This window comes from Pogona vitticeps, chromosome 2 (assembly GCF_051106095.1).
Source record: "Pogona vitticeps strain Pit_001003342236 chromosome 2, PviZW2.1, whole genome shotgun sequence".
Classification (NCBI taxonomy): domain Eukaryota; kingdom Metazoa; phylum Chordata; class Lepidosauria; order Squamata; family Agamidae; genus Pogona; species Pogona vitticeps.
In genome coordinates this window covers 274,484,625-274,507,853 of record NC_135784.1, presented here as the reverse complement: position 1 = coordinate 274,507,853, position 23,229 = coordinate 274,484,625, and the positions used below count along the sequence as shown (strand labels likewise).

The following is a 23,229-nucleotide window of genomic DNA, read 5'->3' as shown; positions in this document are numbered from 1 at the left end:
CAGTCGTTTTGTGGGGAACTTGCACCCCCTAGGCCTCAGTCAAGCAGTCTATCGCTTAAACCTTACTGGTTTTCTAGTGGCTGCTTGAATAATGTCTTAGTAGCTCAAATGAACATGAGGTCTGTATATACAGCCTAATTTTAAAGTCAGACTTCACTTCCAGTCTACAAGAATTACTGACCTGAAACACTTCCTTTTATTCACTAGTTCAGTATGTCCTCTTTGTGATTTAAGTCCTGATATGTGAAATGTGTTTGCTCATGATTCAAAAACAGTTTGATTAGTTTTCATATGCCCTTTGCCATTAAGACAAATGGAAAGCTGGCATCAAAGAGTTTAAAGGAGGCCCCAAACAATCCTCAAACTTTGCCCTCAACAGTCCAAAATAATGTCATGTAATACTTACAGGGGCCACCTTATCACAGAAATATTTTACAATATCTTTCTGCCATACGACACTCACACCATGATTGGAATGCAACGAAGAGCTAGCTGATAACCATTAGAAGGATTTTATAGAATGATAGAATTGTAGAGTTGTAAGGACCCCAATGGTTGCTGAGCCTGACTTCTTGACCAAACTGGCCAAAACAATAATGGCGGGAAAAGTTAAAGGCAGCAGGAAAGGAAGATGACCGAATATGAGATGGATTGATTCACTAAACGAAGCTGGGGTCTTGCATTTGCAAGAACTCAGCAGGGCTGTTGATGACAGGACCTTTTCCAGGTTGTTTGTTTCTGAGGTTGCCATGGGTCAGAGGCAATTTGCAGCATTCAACAAATGCAACTTCTTCCTGATCATTGTTCTTCCCTGTCTTCTTTTAGTGATGCATGTATTTCTTTTTAGTGAGGTATACCTGCTGGTAAACCACCATATTTCTTCAAAACTTGATCCATAGTGGACCTTCAAAAGAAGATTTTGGATTACATGGAATGGGCTGCAAGGGAGAGGGGAAAGTCTTGTCACACAAGCATAAGATTGTTATTATGGTGTGGGATCCTGCCCACAGATCCCACATAAATTTGAAATGGTCCTCAGTTAGGCCTAATCCCAGAAGGGTATCACTACATGAGACACCATTGTGATTCACCATGACAACAATCTGAATTGGATCCCACAATTGCAGTGCTTCACAATTGGTTGGTGGAGCTAGCTTTGACTGAATGGAAGGGCTGAACAGATGAGTATCTTTTTCTAACCTGAAGAGCAGAGTTGGGTTCAAAGGTGCAGCATAGGTTATGTGCAGCCACCTTTGTGCAGCAAGACTGGGAGAGACCAGGTAGTTCCCAGTTTTGTGCCGCAAATCAGGTGAGGGAGCAGGTCAAATGGACTATTGAGGGAAATTAGGCTATATTCCATTCCATCAAGTTCAACCCTTTTCAATCTGTCTGCGAAATCCTCCTGAAAACACATTATATTATTTTAAATACAGGCACCGTCTGAGATTCTCTTTGCTTATTTAAGCATGCAAAGCTGGCAGGCTGTCCTTAATTTGAACAGGTGAGCACTGATTGTGAAATCTGTTGTGCCGCCGGCAACACAATCAGTTATAATCATGTAATAATCACTTAACCATTATTCTGCTCATTACGTAAAACTACACTGGTGTAAATTTCTGGTGTTATGCCTGGCAACAAGAATAGTGCCATACACTTGCACAATTGGCCACATGCCTCAGCATGACTGATTGCACAATGCACCACAATGCACCGACACTAATATCGAATCATAATTTTTTTAAAAAAACAAAAAGCCCTATAAATTAATCATTTCCTGAGATGTCAGAAGGTTTCTAAAACCCAGATTACTTATTTACTTATTTTTATTTATAAATTTATATACCACAATACTGTATTTTATTTTTACATTTATATATCACTATGTCTAAAGCAGTTTTTAGGGTCAGAGCACATATTAAGGCAAGCACGTTTCCTCCTGTTAAAATGTTACAAGACCAGGGATGCAAACCTTTCAGTGCTACTTCTTTAACAGTATAATCCATACTCAAAGATATGCTCACCGTGGTGGGTTTGGAATGCGAAGGTGTTTCTAGTGCTAATGTAACGGTCCTTGTGTCTGATAATCTCAGATCTGGTTGCACAAGTGGATTTTGTTCAAGAACCAGAAGAGGGGAGAAAAGGGGGAGGAGCTGGGTCTCCAGCCCATACTCACAGCCATTATGCTGGTACCATGTGAGGCAAGTTAGGATAGTCCTAAGTAATTTCCAACATCCCTAGGCCAGGATGGGTTTGGATTTAGCATAGCCTCCGCTAAATGGCTCAGTGTCAGCTCAGCTGAAACACTGCTAATTTTGACTAGTTGGGATTACTCCCTAAGGTCCCAAATACACAAACAAAAAAAATATTAGAATGAACATACCTACTATCTGAACAAGTAGGACTTTGCCCCTTGCAATTTAGGCTGTTCCTCAGATTTTAGGGCATCATAAAAGAGAAAATCCTGAGATAGCCAGGACTCAGCCTCTTAAGGCTTTAAAACCCAAATTTGAATTGGGACTGCAAAAAAGTTTATATGCCAGTGAAATTATTTTAAAATGTATGTGATATAGGCTGTCAGATATTTGAGCTCTGGTTGAAATTCCCCACATGCTTTCAAGGGCAGTCCCCCAAATGTTTAAACATGATTATGACAAATAGTGTATTTTAATCTTTCTGTTGAGTATGTACATAGAGTCATAGAGTCATGGAAGGGACCACTGAGGCCATCCAGTCCAACCCCCCGCCATATGGGAATATCCATCACAGTACTCCCAACAGATGGTCATCCATGCCTCAGTTGATCCCATCACTGGTCCTGTTTTCATTATTACTCATTTCCTGTTGCATTATTTCAGCCCTCATTTCAGGTTTGTGTGGTGTTTTGGTTTTGTGCGTTTTCCGTAACTATCAGATAAGGAAAAAAAGATGGCAAGTATATTCTCACGTCTCTTGGCTGGTCGAAGAAGTGTTGTCCTCTTTGCCACAGTAAGCACTGGAGCCTTGACAACTGGATACTTGCTGAATCAGCAGACTTTGAAAGCTAGAGCCTTTGAAAGACACAAGTTGTTTCCTCCAAGGTAAGTATTCTGATTCATATCTTTAATAAACAAGCTGTGGGGTGGGGTGGGGTGCTTGTTGAAAGTCCTTACAATATGCGTTGAAAAAGCACCACATGCTTGCAGGGTCAAAGGAAGCTGTCTAAAACTGGCAATGGATGCAGAAATCAGAAACTGAGGAAGCGCCACACAACTAAGAAATCAGGAAGCAGAGGGATATAGGGGTAAAAGAAGCAGGGTGGAATAAAGGAAAAGGAAAATGCACAGGGAAAATAGTGGGAGAAGCATCTCATACAAAGTCTGAGAAAGACTCTGTCCTTGGACTGTGACGTGAATAAGAAAGATGCTGGATGTGGAAATGTGAGTCAAGAGGATAACATGAATGGGGCAGTAGAGGGTGGACATAACTTGATTTGTTATTTGGAGGGCAGACATTGAGATGCAAATGATATGTCTGAACCTTGACAGGGCATTTTTAAAAATATGCACATATTTTTACAATTCAAAGGAAGCCAAATCCAGTGTTAGTTCCACATCAAGCAGATCCATTCAAAACCCTTGTGACTAAAATGTCGATCCATTTCAGCAGATCTACTTGAGTTGGGGCCAACACTAGATTTGGCCTGAAGGTTTCTGTGAAGCTAATAACACTAAATCTCTGTTTCTAATTAGTCTTGTTTATGAAATTAATCTTCTCCAAGGTGGTCAAAGGGTCTCTCTGTTTCAACCTGAGAACAACCTTGTAAGTTGGAAGAATTAATGACTCGTTTGTTTTTACTCAATGGGCTGCTCGAGAATTGAAGCAGAGTCTTCTCATAGTCCTAGACTAATGTCAACTTTACCCGCCACTCAACTTTAGTTTAGTTCGCAAATGTTATTAAAAGGTATCTATATCAGAACTGTCAATATAATGCTCTATCACTGCAAATCATACAAACTGCTATAGTTTCAACAATTCTGCATTCACAGCATTGATTTACATCCAGCTGTGGATTTAGCTCATTAACTTTACTTGCACTTTTAATCTGGCAGAAAATACACACAAATATAAATTCTGAAGGACATTTGTTTCCTTCCATCTGCCTAAGTGCTTCTGTTATGTGCTGAAACGATCTCTGTGGCTTCAGCGGGAAGCCAGCAGACTCCCGGAAAGCCCTGTAGGTTTGCTTCCCATACAAATTTCAACTGCATGCATGAATCAACAACCAATCACACTTTCAAGATTCCTGCTGTTTCTCCAAACCTTCCCGTTCCCTGTAAAATATTTACGCACATAATCTTTTGATCCTCTTTTTTTGTTAAAAGCAGAGGACAAATGAGGTGTGCATTCTATCCAGAATATACTGATTAACTGGAAAAGAGAATATAGCATTACTAATCAATATGAATGTTTTTTTGTTTATTTCTACCTAGTGCAGACTACCCAGATCTTCGTAAACACAACAATTGCATGGCTGAGTGTCTCACGCCAGCAATCTATGCCAAACTGAGGGACAAGATGACTCCTAATGGCTATACACTGGATCAGTGCATCCAAACTGGTGTTGATAATCCTGGTCACCCTTTTATCAAAACAGTGGGCATGGTTGCTGGTGATGAAGAATCTTATGAGGTGAAACAATTTTATTATGTTTAATGCTCCCCTCATTGGACTTATACAGTATTTTTATTTCATGAAATAGTTAAATGAACAGATTCCTCACATGATGTGTTGTTTTCAAGGACACTAGAGTGTACACAGAACACAAGCCATATGGATAATGCTGCTACTTGTTTATCTTCTTTGCAGGATTTTACAGTCTCTTTTTCCTCAGTGGATCATTCAATGAAGAGAAAACACCATTAAAGGCACTCTCTGTATAACAGTATCTAGAATAAAATACATGAACAGTAGACAATAAATATTTGCTGTCTGTAGCTGCCTTCTCTCCCACTGCTAAATTCAGCTTGAGTTTAAAAATGTGGAACCTTATTTACTAAATGGAGTGGAGTAACACTGCAAATCCAACACACACACACACAAACATTAATATAGGTAGTCAGATAAAGTGATAAATTATTACTGTTTTTCTCTTGAACTAGGAACACCAAAATCATATGTTGATATTTTGGCAGCTGGATGATATGAATAAATAGAGAAAGATTTGCTTTAACAATAGGCATCACAAAACCTGGATGGAACAGAGTCTTTTAAAATAAAATATTTTTTAAAAAATTATGCAATGTTTTCTCAAGTAAAAATACACTAGACTCTTGCTTTATTATCTTCATTGTAAAAGCCAGGCATTTACTGCTTGACAAAAATGGAGAGAAGGCATACAAATAAATTGGGAAACATAGAATCTGTAGGGATTTTGTGATTGGGTCCTTTTTCTGAGGGGGGCGGACCAAGGGATTCGGCGGGAATAATCGCAGGAGTCGATGTAACAGTCAAAAACTGGTTGGTTTTATTAACTTTTTCATCAAGTAACTCTGGACCAAACGGGTCCGGCAACTCTTCATTCGTCAACAAGTTATATTTCTTAGGTTTTACCCCAGGCATTACATCTTTGCTTCTTACTGTTTCTTCCCCCCAAAACGAGTGATTGCGTTCGGGCTCGCGACCGACGCAGTCAGAACTGAGCAGGAAGTCCTGCAACAAGGATGGACCACGACCGACCCCTCCAGCCTGGGTAGAAAAGGGCTGGCTCCACCAAGGGTTTCTCTGTCCGTCATAGGGCGAGAAGCCGAACCCACTCCCGGTCTCCATCCCCTTGGGAACTCACAAGCTCCGGCTTTGCTTATTCCTTTCGGTAGAGGCAACAGGCCATCTTCCTTCATTAAATTCGGGAAGTTCTTTACTAGTGTTGCAATTTTCTCCCTCTCTGCTCCCGTCTCTCTCGTTTGAGTACTCTTCTCTTCCTTTTCCCCCTCTGTCCCTCTCTCTCCTCTCTCCTCCTTTATAACCTCATCCCATCTCCAGTCTCCCGACTCCTCCCCCCAGTCTCTTGTCCTCTCCGCTAGGAACACCTCTATAGCTTTATTAGCGCCCCCTTCTTCATCGTCTAGTTTGATCAATTCGCCCACAGCGCATCCTTCACTTCCTTCTTCTTTAGATGCCTGTGAGGACGGCTCACTTTCCTTCCTTCGCTCACAGATTTGCTGAAATTATACAATATTCAGAATAGAGTTCATATTCTTCTTCAGAAAGAGTAATAAATGAATAATCATGGTAGATTTTCAAATCAAGGAATATAATATTTCGGTTTTAGAGACTGGAAGGGCTTTAAAGGTCAGGAAATCCTTCTGAAAGTTCCAGAATCCAACTGAAAATTTATGTCAGTGTAACTCTATCAGTGTCAATTTCAGTGGCAAATTGCTGCAAGTTATGAAGTCAGTATAGGCATTGGCTGTCACATGACATGTCATCTGACTGTTATGCTACAGCAAATGCCTACACCAGTTTATTAACTTGTGGCAGTTCAGTACTGAAATTTACACTAAAGAGGTTATGGTAGCAGATGCAATTAGCAAGATTCTGTCCTGTTATATTCTAACCCTAATATCAAGATTTTGTACTTATTAAAATCACTGTTTTTTGTAAGGAAACTTTTTTTTGTCTTTTAGGGATCTCTTGTCAGCAGTCCTGTATTCTGTGACTAAAACATTCCTGACCATGGAGAAAGGAGGCATGTTCCTTGTCTCCAGTGTATATAACACTGTAAATAAAGATAGCACGAAACACGCAGGCTACCATTTCACACAGTGTAGCTGCTGACATATATTTTGACTTGCCAGTAGAGATGGGCTAAAACAAACTATAAACCAAAAAAACCCCATGAATTGGACTGTTTTGTGGTTCATTTCAGCATGCTTCAGGGAAAACATACCTGACCAGAACATAACAAAATGCTGAACTATTATCAGCATTGGTGATTCAAATGCTTTGTGGTCCTGCAATTTGGGACTTCCCAGAGTGGTAGAATGAATTAGAGACACCAAACTCACAGCGGGTCATCAGCTGACTTTCCTCCCCGTACTCTCCAAGTCTGGTGAAAACTGAATTTGGGATATTAGAGTTTTAGATAGATCAGGCATCCTTCAGTCTTGAGAGACTATGGTAACATGCTCTGTATGGAGGACTTGGAACAGCATCTAGTGTGGCTGAGGAGGCCAATTCAAGATTGAGAATCCCTTCCACACTGAAGACAAATACAATCTGTCCCCTGTCCAGCTCTCTGATTTTGCTGGTTTTGGGACTGCCTCGGCCTCGGCCTCCTGAAAAAGTGTCTCTTCAAATTGCGAGAGGCCATGATGCACCGCCTGCCTCCAGGGTGAACGCACAAATGTCAAGGTTTCCAGTAGCGATATATGGAAATGAGATCTAGACCATAAAGAAGGCTGACCGCTGAAGAATTAATGCTTTTGAATTGTGGTGCTGGAGGAGGCTCTTGAAAGTCCCCTGGACTGCAAGGAGAACAAACCTGTCCATTCTAAAGGAAATCAACCCTGAGTGCTCACTGGAAGGCCAGATCCTGAAGCTGAGGCTCCAATACTTTGGCCATTGCATGAGAAGACTCATGGAAAAGACCCTGATGTTGGGAAAGTGTGAAGGCAAGAGGAGAAGGGGACGACAGAGGACAAGATGGTTGGACAGTATCATCGAAGTGACCAACATGACTTTGACCCAACTCCGGGAGGCAGTGGAAGACAGAAGGGCCTGGCGTGCTCTGGTCCATGGGGTCATGAAGAGTCGGACATGACTAAATGGTTCATTTTGTCAGAAAGTTTGTGGTTCATGGATAGTGACAAACCACAAATCATCACAAACCACTATTTTCCTTGTTCATGCCCATCTCTACTTGTCAGTAATCAATTGCAGCGTATTTTTGTCATGGGCCATGGAGCAGAACCCTGACACAGAACAATAGGAGAAAGGCTGGCCTGACTAGTAGGTGAAATGAGGCAGGCACCCAAGGTGGCAGATGGTAGGAAGTAGAACGGTGGCAAATGTTCTTCCCGTGCTGCCTATACTATCGTCGTACCATCAGATGGATAGGAAACACTGCCCTGTCAGTAATATTAGAGCAGAATTCCTATGCCAGTCCAGCAAGTTCTATTCTGGTATGTTGAACTGGGACTCCTATCCTGAATTTCACCTCACCAAACAAAATGTCCTTGTAGATTTTGAAGGTCAACAGTGCATGCCTCAGAGATGCTAAGTCTAGGCCCAAGTCACTTAAACTAGAAGTCTGGCAGCTATAAAAATGCCATGCCCTGAGCCAGCTCCCTTGAAGGTTAAAATCTTCTTTTACACTAGGTGCCCCACAATCCTCAATCTTTGCTTGAAGGCACAGGCAACAGCTCCAGCTTAATGGTATATAAAATGTGGAAGGTTCTGGCTGTCCCAAGTGAGCTCAGATTCAAAGCATAAATCTTGCAGTCTCCTTGGTGTTGTCTTATTTCTTGCAGTAAACTAAGGTTACAGGCAGATCCTACCTGTTACCTGAGCAAGCCATGCTCAGGGGGTACACAGTCCTTCTCAGAGACAAAAAGCACACCACTCTCTCTCCAATATTCAGTTTTTCCATTCCACGGCAGAGGGCAGGGCTTCACATTTATACATACTTAGCTGTGAAGTTCCCAACAATCCTGCAGTTTCCAATTTTCTCAGTCCGTACTGAGGAAAAGTGGCTCACCCATAATTACCCAGTAAAGGTCCACATTCTCCTTGCAAGTCCTATACTGTGTTCATACAATATATCAGACTGAGGTAAGAGTGATGCTTGATCTTGACTGAACATTCAAATGTCCTGTCACATAGTTGTGGTTTAGCTACCTCAGGAAGGTGATCTGAAATCCTACCTCATTACCTGCATCAGTTTACAGCATATTGATAGCAGGATAGGTGGAATGTTTGTATTGGCTGGGAATGAAAATTGTCACTGGTTTTTAAAAAGACAAACCATATTTTGTGGTAAAACAGGTCTTCTTTTTTATGGAACAGTCAGAGTAGATGTCAAAACCCACAATGTGAAATAATAAAGATTTTGGAGGTAAAGGAGGAGGAGGAGGAAGAGGAGGAGAAAAAGGCTGTGTCAGGCATTCTCTACCATTTAAATTGCCACTGCCAGACATCCTGGCTAATTAATGTAATTAGAAGCTGAAGGTAGCAAGAGGAACTATAATTTTGTAGTCTGAAAGAGATTGTTCCACTGAAATGCTGAAATGCTTTAAAAACTCTTTAATCACTTTCCTTTCACTCCATACAGATCAACATCAGTACCACACACACTGATGCAGAGGCAAAGTGACATACTAATACACAACAGCCTTTGAATTTGAGCCCTGCTTGCTTTAACTGCCTAAGCATTTGCAACAAGTGGGCCCTGGCCTAAAAGCCAATTTTTAAAAATACATCAAAACATACTCTGCTGAATGGTGACTGACATCCTGTAGTAAGTCACTAATAGAGTAGGCCCATTGAATCAGTGAAACTTATGGAAAGGTTGGCACACCAAATCCCCACTAACTCACTGGGCCTACTCTAGTGGCAAATCTTGCCAGGGACTCTTCAAAGGCTGTGTTGTAAAGAGGAATCCTGAGCCCATGTGTCAGACAGTGGATTAGAGAAAGGAGTCATTCCTCAATAAATTGCAATTGCAATATAATACCATTATGCCTTCCTTATTGGTAAAAGGAACTGATTGTAACTAATGAGCTATTTATACAGTAAATAGATCTATATTTCCCCAGATCACAAAATGATCTGGGGAAATAACCATCAGTGTATTCTATTGACTCTACAGGTATTTGCAGAGATTTTCGACCCAGTTATCAAAGTAAGACACAATGGCTATGACCCGAAGGTGATGAAGCATCACACTGACCTGGAAGCTTCCAAGGTAGGACCAATTTTACACCAAGTAACCAGTGCTCATCTGCAAAGAAAATGGCATTATGGACAGTAATAAAGGCGTGGTTCAGGGAGTGTATATGTAACTCTCTAAGTGACAAAATAGAAAAACATTACATTACATGAATCGAGAGCCAAAGCAAATTTGTTAAAGATGATGATGATGATGATGATGATGATGATTGTTGTGTTTGTTGTTGTTGTTGTTGTTGCTGCTGGTTTTGTTTTTGTTTTTGTTAAGAATTGGTAAAGAAACAGTTATGTGATGTCAAGTTGGATTTATAAGAACTCTAATAGAGCTTTCAATATAAGCAAGATATTTAAGGAATGGCTTTCTCAGTTTCACTCCTCCAGTGAGTTTCCATGACCAAGTGGGAATTCAAACCCTGGTCACTAGAGTTCTAATCCATCACTCTATTGACTACACTGCATGCATGCTTGTGGCCTACTAGATGTTACTGGACTGTAGTTCTCATTATCTCTCATCCTTGGATAGGAGTTCCGTCCCAATAGCACACGGAGGGCTACAAGTCCAATGGTGACTTCAGCCACCTTGGGTCCTTTTAAGGAGAAAGATGGGGTAAATTTTCTTTTGGACTTATATACCACCCCATAGCGCTACAAGCACTCTCCGGGCGGTTTACAATTTAATTATACAGGCTACACATTGCCCCCCCCCCCAGCAAGCTGGGTACTCATTTTACCGACCTCGGAAGGATAGAAGGCTGAGTCAGCCTTGAGCTGGCTACCTGGGATTTGAACCCCAGGTCGTGAGCACAGTTTTAGCTGCAGTACAGCGTTTTAACCACTCCAGTGTAATAATATAAAGCTCTCTCTTTCTTGGTGCAGATTACCCAAGGACAATTCGATGATCGCTACGTCTTATCATCTCGTGTTCGCACGGGTCGCAGTATTCGAGGACTGAGCCTGCCTCCTGCCTGTTCTAGGGCAGAAAGGAGAGAGGTAGAAAATGTTGTTGTAACTGCCTTGGCTGGACTAAAAGGAGACCTTGCTGGAAAGTATTACAGTCTTACCACTATGACTGAGAAAGAGCAACAACAGCTTATTGATGTAAGTATAATGCCCAGTCTGGGAGTAGGAACCGATAATGAAGCTATTTATAACACTGTATGTGAATCCTAAACAACCATCAATTGACTGAAAATGGTTCTTGAGAAATAACTGAGAGTATAACTCTTATCTCCCTGAAGCATAAGACTTGCAGAGAGTTTTGGAGCCCATGTATACATAATAAAAGGACTCAGTTATGTTTGAACAGTTTCATTTGGGTCTAATTTAGATTTGCGTTACCTAGGGGCATTCTAGATTACCCTAGTCATATTATTTCCTCTCTCTCTCTCTCTCTCTCTCTCTCTCTCTCTCTCTCTCTGATGGTTTCTGTAAAGAAAATATGGGCTGCTTAGCCCTCTTTCCAGTTTGCTTAGCCCTCTTTCCAGTTTAAGGTCCTCCTGTAGAGATTGATGGCAAGTAGTATGATCTGGGATAGCTTAACTTTCTATGTTCCATTTTGCTTTTCCTCCATGGAATGGTTATTGCCCATATCTCACTATGCCCTCCTCATTGCTCGGAGTAGATAATTTCCTAAATACATTTGAAAATGCCTTAGAAGTAGCTTGCTGAAGTTTTCACACATGTATGATCACATCAACATATTCTTTTTATTTAATCATGGTAAATTAGGGATCTGTGGGTATCCTGGCTTATAAGGGGCATAGTGATACATGCTGCTCTGCCCAATTGCTCCCTTTTGCAGGGGCTACAGCTAAACAAACTGCAGAATTACAGTCCCCAGTTCATTTATTATGGCATGCAAACCCAGCAGAGAGCTGGATCTTCTTTTGGCTTATTTATCTGCCAAGCCAAAGAGTTAACCTTAAAACATAGCCTAAATTATGTATCTGACTTCTGCAGGTTAGAGACCAGCCAAAGAGCTGAATTTCATGTCACAATAGATTATACCCTCCAACCTTTCTCAGGACTACAGTAATGTGAATTTGTAAGGGACATAGCTAAGCAACTTGAGTTGACAGGCTGTGGGTAGCCAGCCTGAGGGTATGGTCAAATGCCTTTCAGCATGCAACCTTCACATGCAGAATGCAGGAAGAGCAAGTAAAATTTACCACTGCACTGAAAACTAAGGCACAAGACTGAAACTGGGTGCTCGAGACTGTGATCCATAAAAACCTAAAACACCCAAAATGTACCCATCTTAAGGTGCCACCAGACTCTTTGTTTCTTTCATTGTTTTTCTGCAATATATTAGTGCAGCTACCTCCCCAACTCTGGACAATGCCTTTGCATTAGGAAAAAAACAACAACATTCGAAGCACATGCCAACCTAAGGTAGCAGCCATGTTTCTCCCCTTAAAGGTAACAGTTCCCCTTGACATTTAGTCCAGTCATGTCCAACTCTAGGGTGTGGTGCTCATCCCCATTTCCAAGCGGTAGAGTCAGCGTTTTGTCTGTAGACAATTTCCATGGTCACATGGCCAGAGCGACTAGACATGGAATGCCGTTACCTTCCCACCGTGGTGGTACCTATTTATCTACTCACATTTACATGCTTTCGAACTGCTAGGTTGCAGGAGCTGGGACAAGCGACGGGAGCTCACTCTGTTGTGTGGATTTGACCTTACGTCTCCTTGGTCTTCTGATCTTGCAGCACAGAGGCTTCTGTGGTTTAAGCCACAGCACCACCACGTCTGTTTCTCCCCTTACCACCACCCTAACATATCTGCTTCCATTTCTGCTCAGCATTAAACCTTTCTATGCCCCCATCCAAAGAAATGTCTATTTTACCTCTTTGTTACAAGTTACTCTGCACTATGGAATTGATTTCTTAATAAGTACAAATATATGAATGTATATATTTGCTTCTTCTTGTTGTTGTTTAGTCGTTAAGTCATGTCCGATTCTTCGTGACCCCATGAACCAGAGCACGCCAGGCCCTCCTGTCTTCCACTGCCTCCCGGAGTTCGTTCACATTCATGTTGGTAGCTTCAATGACACTGTCCAACCATCTCATCCTCTGTCCTCCCCTTCTCCTCTTGCCTTCACATTTTCCCAACATCAGGGTCTTTTCCAGGGAGTCTTCTCTTCTCATGAGATGGCCAAAGTATTGGAGCCTCAGTTTCTGTCCTTCCAGTGAACACTCAGGGTTGATTTCCTTCAAAACTGATAGGTTTGTTCTCCTTGCAGTCCAGGGGACTCTCAAGAGTCTTCTCCAGCACCACAATTCAAAAGCATCAATTCTTCCACAGTCAGCCTTTTTTATGGTCCAGCTTATTTGCTTAGGTATTTTTATTTAACTATAAGGCTTATTATAGTAGAACTTAAATCTGTGTCAACAATTCAAAGGACCATGCTCTGCTCTCAAGAAAATTAAACGTGGAATTAATTCTTCCCAAAGAAAACTATTATTTCTTTATCAGTTTAAATTTTCCTTTTCGAAATCTAAGATTCACAGTCGCATCAATCTTCCGTTTGCTATACCCAATCCCCATTCATTCCTGTCTGTAGGCAGCTCTGTAAAACAGCCATCAATATAAGAAGGGAGGTGAGGTTTTCTCAGGACTGTGATGTTTACTCGGAAACTGGGAGAAGAAAGATAATGTTCTCTCATAAATCAAAGTGTCAATGGCATTGCTCATTGGCTAATCACACTGAAAGGTGGTAGGCTTGTTTCTTAGAAAACAATTGGAGAACCTGAAAAGAATTGCCTCTTATCTTTGCTTCCATGGGAGCTAGAGACTTCTATTTTAATGAAAGGTTGGGAATTAGGAATACAAATGAAGCAAAGAGCAATAAAAATAAAGAAGAAATCAGTCTAGTTAGAAACACTGTTGCTTTTAAAGATCAGAAACAGAACTAGGAATGAAGAACAGGATTAAACAGTGACACAAAAAGGTCAGACAATTTTTTTTTGATAGGTCTCATGTCTCAAAAATGTAATATTCAGGTCCTTAATATTCAGGCTTCTCCTTTATATTGGTATACAAGCTGGTAAATTAATATAACCATTGATTTGAATCCTTACCTTTTGATTCTGCACAATGCTTCTCCATGATTTCCCCCTCACTATCATTACAATTCTTTCTAAAATCTTTGTCACTGCATGTGAATAAAAAAGCTACCACATTATAGGAGAAAACAGCCTTCATATTTGCACTGAATTAAAATCCAGCACAACCCTTATACCCTTGTTCTTTGTGCCTGTGTAACCTTTTTTTACGAGTTAGACACAAGATGCAGTTCAATTCAGTCCTTTCTTTCTTTCCCTCTGCTGTGCCTGTGTGCTGGTCTGCAGGACCATTTCCTATTTGATAAGCCAGTATCCCCCTTGCTAACGTGTGCCGGAATGGCCCGGGATTGGCCAGATGCCAGAGGAATTTGGTATGGAATGTAAAACTCTGCTTGCTAAAAGTGTGAACAAGTGGTTTTATTAATTCTTTCCTAACACAATGGTTGCTGTTCCTAATTCTTTGACTGCATACGTTTTGTATAGTCTTTCTGCTTCTCTCCTTTTGCTCATGGATTTTATATGAGAACTATAAATTAACTGATTAAAGCAATAAAACAAGGGTGTTTAGTGAGCAAAACAAAATGGGGAAGTTTTAGCAACAGGACTTCTTGCCTTAGCGCCCCTCCCCATTTTTAATTAGGAGGAATAATATTGACTAAAGTCTACTGACTTGTTATACTGCATTAATTTCCCCTCGTCACCCTTCTAAACTACAGCTGCACGGGTACCATGTGAAAATATTGCCTTCTGATGTTTTGTTATCACAGAAATGTTGCCTTTTCCATTAAAGCTGTGCAATAAACAACAGCCGGGTTTCTAAGCAGGTACACAGCTGCTGCAACTGATCCCACTTGGGTTACCATGTAAACTGCTTGGCAAATATGTGACATGATGTGCTACAAAGACAAAACAACTGCTCCTAGAGTGTGTTCGAGAGCCAACACAGTTTTTCAGACCTGGGGGGGGGCAGCTTTGGGAGGGAAATGCGTGGCCTTGAATATTTCCTCTCTGCTTCTGGGGAGACAAAATGGAGATAGAACAAGGAATGTACTCTGGGTGTGCCAGAGGGGTAGTGATGCCATATCTCTAACACTCCATCTTGGTATCAGTGGGCTAAAAGTTCCCCGGTAGCCTTACTGATATCAAGGGACTTCCAAAAGACCACTCCTCCTTCTTTTTCCTGTTGGAGGGAGCTTGGTTCAGATATTCTCTTTGGGGACAGAGAAAAGCCTGAAGAGAGATGCCTAGTCTCAGATCTTTCCTAGGAAAAAGAAAAATGATCAGCCTGGATACTTTTTCATCAAAGGAAACAAACAAGCATTCACTTAACAATATATACTATAATTCCGTTCTTTCACATATGTGTGGAATGACATCTCCACATACATATTTTCGGAGGGCAAAAAATGAAGGAGAGAAGAAGGGCAGCTATCAAAGCCAGGACAGGAAGGAAGAGGTCGTCCCAAGGACTATGCGATGTTGGGGGGGGGGGGAGGCCACTATAAAATTAGTCACAGGTAATATCTGGAAATATACAATATACAATATTACAGATAAATAATATGAATAAATAATAAAAAGACATTATAGCAACTTATAGCAGGCAGTTATTGAGACCCTGAGATGTCTTCAGTGCTACACTTGTTGAGTATGAATAAGCTGTTTGCACCCCTGGTGGTATTGAACATCATCCCAAATTAAGGAGGCAGAATGTGCACCTAACTTACAAATAATGATAACTGTCTGCCCTAAAGTTAATTCTGACTTATGGCAATTCTTGTCAGGGTTTCATAGGTACAAATTACTCAGAGATGGTTCACCATTCCCCACTTCTGAGGGTGCTCTGGGGCTGTGCAGGCCAAATTTTCTCCCAGGAAGTACAGTGGAGAATCAAATGCCCAGCCTTTGGCTCGACGCACTTAGCTATCCAGCCAGCTATAACTTATTTATGTACCATACTAAATGCTAAGCATGCATCTTGAATCATTTCTGAAAATGTACTGTGCACAACATATTTGCTTCAGAAAGCATGTTGTTGGAGCTACGTTGCTGTTGCTGCTACGTTTGTGTGCATTGCGTGGCAGAGTCATTTCACTGAACATGCAATTAATCTACGAACCAGTTGTGTTGCTAAACGTCTAGGAAATGAACCGCTTTTAGAGAAGAACATGTTTCAGGCTTTAGAAAGGATGCAACTTCAAATGTTCCTAATTCACAATTAGAGGGGGAGAATTCCACTTCCTCCCAGTTTAAAAAGCTGTCCATAGCTTGCCACTTCTCAGTTCCCATAGTAGCACATGCTTCATGCTGCAGTCATTTCAGAGAATGAAATGTATTTTCAATAGTTAACTGCAGTTCAGCATCAGTGGGATCAGCACTGAGAAATATTGCTCTTTATCTAGACTTAGAAACCATGATTTACAATTAGGTTGTAAATAATGGGTGATGGAATGAACTTGGGAAATCTGGAGTTACTAGAAATCCTCAGCAACACTTATTCTTAGCGTGGCCACAGCAGTATTATGACATGACTCTGCTCTGCCTGCATCAGTGATAGATAAGAAAAAAGAGAGGTGAAATGAAGCTATCCAGCATATCTGAGAATGTTTTTTTAAGGCTTATGTGACAAAAACAGCAGTTGTTTGTTCTCCTTCAATTAGGCACAACAATGACAAAACGTTTCTTGTCTGGATCAATGAAGAGGATCACACCAGGGTGATCTCCATGGAAAAGGGAGGCAATATGAAAAGGGTCTTTGAAAGATTTTGCCGTGGATTGCAAGAGGTAGGGACTTGGTTGTGTCATTAAATATAAAGAAACATAGGTTTTCAGTGTTTTCGGTACAGCATCAATTTTATTCTTGTGGCACAACTAATAATTTTTCATGTTATTTTAGGGGGCTTCATCAGGCACAGTGTTCTGAAAATAGGCCTGGTTTTAAGACCAGTGCAGAATAGGACCCAAACTATTTCTTACAGACTGGAATTCGTAGAGTATATGAGTTGAACAGCTTCTGCTGTGCTACTCACATGTCTTTTGGTGTTTAAGGAATTCCCATGTCAAAGGACTTGTGAAGTAACACAATTATTCTATGATTCTAGGAGTGCACATGTTGTAATGGGTATTCTGTCAGAGCTTCCCACCTTCTACCAGACTTGTGTATCAGAGTGTGAACCTAATGGATGAGAAAGAATAACTATGTTCCTAATGTTGCACTCTTCCACAGTTCTGTCACAACTCTTGGCTGAAAATAGCTTGTCTCTTCAGAGCAAAGATTGGCATGATAATGAGAGTGCCAGGAGATACTGAAGGCATGTTAGTAGAGACGATGTGGTGTTAATAGTATACAGTGATGTCTAATTGGTCAACCAATTATATAAATTCATATGGTATTTGAAGTAGCTAATCTATATGTGGGGAAGTTTGAGAGTGATATTGAGAGTATTATTTCATTGAATGAAATAACCCTCTTGCATATTTTTAAAGATCCAAGGAAGTGTCTCACTTTATAAGCCATAAGAATTCACACTGAAATAAATAATGTACTCTTTAAATCACCACCATTCCTTTGTTTGCCTTTTTGTTATACTTCTTTGATATTATGCAGGATATTTATTTGCTGAACAACGTGTATTTTGCTTGAGATTCACCAATTTATTTTATATATCTGGAGTGGGAACCAGCATGATTTTAATAGGCTTCATGGATGGGTGAGCTCAAAGAAAGCTAACATCAAATTTAAAATTCATTACAATGGCTCAGAGGTTCATTTAAAAAAAAAGATTTAAAAGATGAAGAAAGAGTGAACTGGCTTACTACCTCCTTGTATAAATCCACCTCTCAAGCCAGGATTATTAAATATAAAATGGACAGTTTTAAAGTTGAAATAAAACTGTTCAAATGAAACAGATTTCAAATATGAACTTCATGTATTAATGGACCAGCTGTGTCATAGAATAGTCCCTCAAAGTTTGTCAAAAGCATTTCGCTAAACCAAATCTGGATTTTTAAGACAATATGATAGGATGCAATCCAATTGCTTGAAGTGCAGTCTGACATTTAATCGTACTAGTAACAGCACACAAGGGAACATTAAAAAGCACTGGCACATAATCCAACATGTTTCAGGATGCCAAGACAAGATCCTGATCTCTTAAAAAATACAATATAGGGGACATACTAATAAGGAGTGAACTCGTGGAGCAGACACCAGACTTATCTTGACTTATTTAAAAATGTTTATAACCAATTTGGAAGTGGGTATTGAATTTTTCCTTTATTTTAGAAGTAATTATACATAAGGACAAGTGTTATGCTGAAAAGGGCATCTTCTCCTGTGTAAGAAGTGCATGCTCATGTTTACAACACAAGCATACCCTTCATGCATATATCAAGTGAAAAGAGAAAATATTTCTTATTTAAAAATTTTTTTCACAAGCAGAGCCAATCCATTTTATATAATTAGTCAAATGAGAGTGGGAGGATAGTTATACTTGGACAGGGCTTCCCATTTCAGATGATAATGAGCCCACCACTGACAAAACTTTTAAAAGCTGGAAACCCAGGGCTCAGCTTCACACACATGCCAAGCAGGAATTCTGGCTGAAATCAGTAAGTTTTCTGAATAGAACTGGAGAGCTAATACACTGATCAACCTGGCCTCCAGTGGTGCAGTTCCACTTTTTATATTTAGTATCTCAATGAAAAAAATTCTACCCTCTGTCTCACAAGTGCAGCAGTACTAATGCCAGGTATTTGACTGTAAGTCTCTGATAGCAAATATCAGTTTGGCCCAATTATTATACAAGCTGCTGTGAAGGTCTATTTTTAACAGAGAACAGGAATTGTTAACAGATGGCCTGTCTGTATGCTGCGTTCATTGCATTTTATTTTCCATGCAGGTTGAAAGGTTAATTAAAGAACGAGGTTGGGAGTTTATGTGGAACGAACGTTTAGGATACGTCTTGACCTGTCCATCCAATCTGGGAACAGGATTACGTGCAGGAGTTCATGTTAAACTTCCAAAGCTTAGCAAGGTGTGTAAGCAACTAAAATGGATTTTCAGCAGATGTAAATAAATTTTGCAATGTCAATTCGAAAGGATAAGACAAATAAGCATTGCTTGTAGACTTCTTCATCACTTTAAAACATAAATTAAATAGGCAAGTGTTTCCAAACACATATATTATAGGAACTACTGTTATGTAAAAATAACTCATTTTCTCTTACAGGATCCTAGATTTTCAAAGATCCTGGAAAACCTGAGACTTCAGAAGCGTGGTACTGGTGGGGTAGACACAGCTGCTGTGGCAGACATCTATGATATCTCCAACCTAGATCGTATGGGCCGATCAGAGGTAAAACCTCCCATCCCCAGCTTTTCAAAGTGGGTTGAATACAAGGGTAAACTAGCTGGATCAGTTGATATTTTTTATTATTTGCAAGATCAAGGCAAATCCTACATGTATCTACTCAGAAGTAAGCCACGATTGTTTGGAGACTGGGGTTAGTTAATTTTGGGGTTGTTAGGGTTGACTAGTGATGGGGGGTTGAGGGGGAGGTTATGAGTGGGGAGGGTTATAAAATAAAATAAAACAGCAGTTCCGCAAATGGTATGAACAATTTTCCGACATGTTCAGATTGTGGAATCAGTCAGATACCGCATATAGACAGAAAACTGGTCATGCACCCCAGGGTGTATCAGACAGCGGGGAGACAGTTGTCTTAGTTTGTTGCAGCAAAAATAACATGAGTGTCTTGTGGTGCTTTTAAGTCTAACACATTTTATTTAATGAAAATCCCTGCTAAATAAAATTCCTTAATCTTAAAGGTGTCACAAGTCTCTTTCACTGATTTACAGGCACAGGAATGGCATAAGATTCCAGCATATACTAAAGCAGGGCTTATTGGATCCAATCCATTTTTATATATTGTCATTTCTATACTCAGCTAACAAAGGAGTCAGACACCCAAAGGAAGAAACCAATAACTGCATAACCAGAAAGTAATTTCAATATAAATAAAACAAGACAGAGCAACCCAAGAGTACAGGAAATTTTCATTATCAGAAATGTATTTTATAGTATATAGTAAAATAAATGTAATTGTACGATAAATGTTTTTTCCTCAACTGAATAATGTTCCCACAGGTACAATATAACACTGTTTAGCTTTGATTTGCTTCAGTTGCTGGTCAATACAAAGTTAATATAATTTTTTTTTATCCCGCCACCTGGAAGATAAGAACTCTGATTTCCCTGTACATGTAGCCTGTAAAAGCATAATAAGCTAAACAAGTAAACCACTGAAACATCTCATATTGTTTTAAGAAATTTATTTTAGAATCAGTCATTGTCAAAACCAAGATTCACCAGGATTTAGTTTAGGCAGTCTGACACTCATTATTCCAGACTGTTATTGGGATGTCCTGTGAAGAAATATTAGCGTTACAGTTTCCTTAATGTCACCAGGAACTGAAACAGGCTAAGAAGGCTTAGTACAGGGCTCTCTCTGCATGACTTTGATTTGTTTGCACATCCTGTCAGAAAGATCAGACAATGCTATCAAGGGAAAGACACTTTCAGTGCTGGAGCCAGGAACCTTTGCTTCTGTGCACAGCTTTCTATCTAGTGAGCTTTCAAAACTACTGCTTGAAACACCTCAGGCAGGTCATCCGCTGCTCCTTCACAGAAGGGTTGCAAAGCTTTTCTGTCTTGACTAGGACCTTAACTCACAAACAAGGTCTTCTCAGGTTAGGTCCTTAGTTTTCAATTCCCGGTTTGGACTTTTCACTGAGAACTCTTAGGCTCAGATCCTGGGTGCCTCCACCTAATCCTGGCAAACTAAACTCTCTCCCTTTGTCTCATCTGATGCTGATCAGGAGAGTCCACATATCCTCCAGATAAATTTTGGTTAACTAGGGAAGCTGAAGAATGAAGTCCCAATTTTCCCTTCTGCTTGTAATTCTCAAGATTCAGCCCATCGGCTAAAATCCTGTTTGCTCAGTGTAGTAAGTCACATTAGAGTAGGCTCATTGAATCAGTGGGGATTTGATGAGTCAGCTCGTCCGTAAGTTCCATTGATTCAAACGGGTCCAATGAAATTGTGGCTTACTATGCTAAAGTAAGTTGCAATAAGAGTAGGCCCATTTGAATCAATGGAATTTAGGAAGGGGCTGACTCATCAAATCCCCAGTGATTCAATGTGTCTACTGGTTTTACTGAATAAGCAAGCCATGTAGTAAATAATTCAAAACTGAATTATCCAGATCTTCCACAGTTTTAGAGTGCACATTTAGTAGACTCTCTCTTTTTTTGTTATTTAAGGTGGAACTTGTTCAGTTAGTCATTGATGGTGTCAATTACCTGGTTGACTGTGAGAAGAAGCTGGAGAAAGGTCAAGACATCAAGATACCACCCCCACTGCCCCAGTTTGGAAAGAAGTAAAGCTGCTTCCAGCGATTCCCAACTGCCATGAAATGTATCTGTTAAGGCAGACTTTTAACACTGCATATTCATTTCCTTAAAAACTGTAACTTTAACAGAAATTTAAAAGTAAGATCCTGAGAGCACATTCAATAAAATGCTACCTGGTGACTCATATTTTTCAGATATCTAAAACTACTTTTTAACATGATGAAAGTTAACAAGCCAATCCTAGGTGGGTAAAGTGTTATGCCAAATTAACATGAATGTTATCTCAAAAGCAAAAGAATAAAAACAGAGACAAATGTCAAAGCCACTTTTCATGGCAACATCACCATGACCTTATCCAACAACATGGAGCAAAAGTGGGCTACAATACACAACCACTCCATGCATAGCTTGGGAATGAAAAACACTGGTGGACCTAGAAGACAACTTTGCAGCTCTAATGTGTTCTCCCCACCCCCAGTCACTGCAGGCTCTAGGAGGCCTGGAAATGGTGAAGTGGTTGAGTGGATCTTTGAACGTCTCTCTTTATGCATCACTCTCTCCACTATGCACACTGGGATGTAGCTGTTCTATCTCTATCAGGCCATGCCAGCAACTGTCTCTTTATTTTATATAAACTGGCAGCCTGCTTAATTACACCAACAGTATCCAGACTGTGGTTGGTGAGTGGAGAGACTCGGGAGTCTTAGTGCAAGACGGTGGCCAAGATGGAAACTTCCAGCCCAAGGAGGTTTGTTTGTTTGTTTATTAAATTTCTTTATGTTGGTCTTTTTCCCATCAGTATCCCACCGTGAACAGCTAAAGTAACATGAGTGGTATCATAAATTTATTATAAGAATAAGATAGAACCGAAACATTTACAAATTTCCTGCAATATCAAGAGTAGTATAATAGGATCTTCCAAAAGCAACAAAACACTAAGGTTGGCCAACCTTTTTGTTTCTATGAGCACAGTCATAGTGTTTTCCTTCAGAGTAAACACAGAATAATTGGCGGGACATATGACCTCTATTAGCAGTGTTACAAGGTTAGGAAATAAGTTCTATCAGGCGTGTATCTGCAAAAAACTGTAAAAAACACAAAACACCCCTTTTGATTCAGATTTGTAGCCCAACCTGTTTACTTGGAACAAAAACTATGCATGATTAACTTTCAAGTGTGCAAGTCTGGATTATGGTGTGTTTTTTTTTAACTGACCCAGCTCTGACGCTGATATTCTAATTTAGTAATTTGATAGCAGTGCCATTGGAAATGCTGCACCTACAGTATGTATAACAAACAAACCTACATTTATCCAAATATGCTTAGCATAATCTTAAATTTTCTTTTGTTTTGTTTCTTGCCCAAAATGTAGCCTTTGCAAATTTGCTCTGTTTTCCATAGTGAGTGGACTGAGCCTTTCCCAGATTTGACAATTAGCAAATTAGATAGCAGCAAGAGCATTCAAATCCCTGTAGCTTGTCACTTGGCATATTCTGGCAACACAAACCTTGGTTGCTTTTACCATCCATTGATGCCACCAACCCTTTGGCTAGGTTTCTATGAAGCTGACAGGGTTCACATACTAGCCAAGAAGATACTGTTTTGTGCTTCTGCAGAAAATCATTACATGGAGTGCCATGAGAGTGACAGCTCAAGTGTTCTGCTGAGAAAGGAATCTGGGGAAAATGTGTAGCAGGAAACAGACAGCACAGAAGGCTTGTCAGAGATAAAAGGAACATGTTGATTATGATCCCATAAAGAGTTGGGGCATTTTAAAATCCTCCAAAATGCATGCTGATCTTTTGTAATTCTCTCATCTTT

General features: G+C 40.2%; 1 protein-coding gene across 2 annotated transcripts in view; it reads left to right on the top strand.

Annotated features, from left to right (window-relative positions):
* The window catches only part of CKMT2 (creatine kinase, mitochondrial 2), a 40,797-nt gene extending 19,203 nt beyond the window's left edge, over positions 1-21,594 (top strand). Inside the window, exons 2-10 of one of the 2 annotated variants that reach the window (XM_020790323.3) lie at positions 2,856-3,077; positions 4,470-4,668; positions 9,845-9,940; positions 10,801-11,022; positions 14,279-14,364; positions 16,654-16,777; positions 18,895-19,029; positions 19,225-19,350; positions 21,319-21,594. In XM_020790323.3, the coding sequence (XP_020645982.1) occupies positions 2,926-3,077; positions 4,470-4,668; positions 9,845-9,940; positions 10,801-11,022; positions 14,279-14,364; positions 16,654-16,777; positions 18,895-19,029; positions 19,225-19,350; positions 21,319-21,438 (1,260 nt within the window). In that variant the 5' untranslated portion in view covers positions 2,856-2,925 and the 3' untranslated portion in view covers positions 21,439-21,594. The remainder of the gene's footprint in view (positions 1-2,855; positions 3,078-4,469; positions 4,669-9,844; positions 9,941-10,800; positions 11,023-14,278; positions 14,365-16,653; positions 16,778-18,894; positions 19,030-19,224; positions 19,351-21,318) is intronic. The other variant, XM_020790325.3, reaches the window with a different exon arrangement.
* The last annotated feature ends 1,635 nt before the right edge of the window (positions 21,595-23,229 follow it).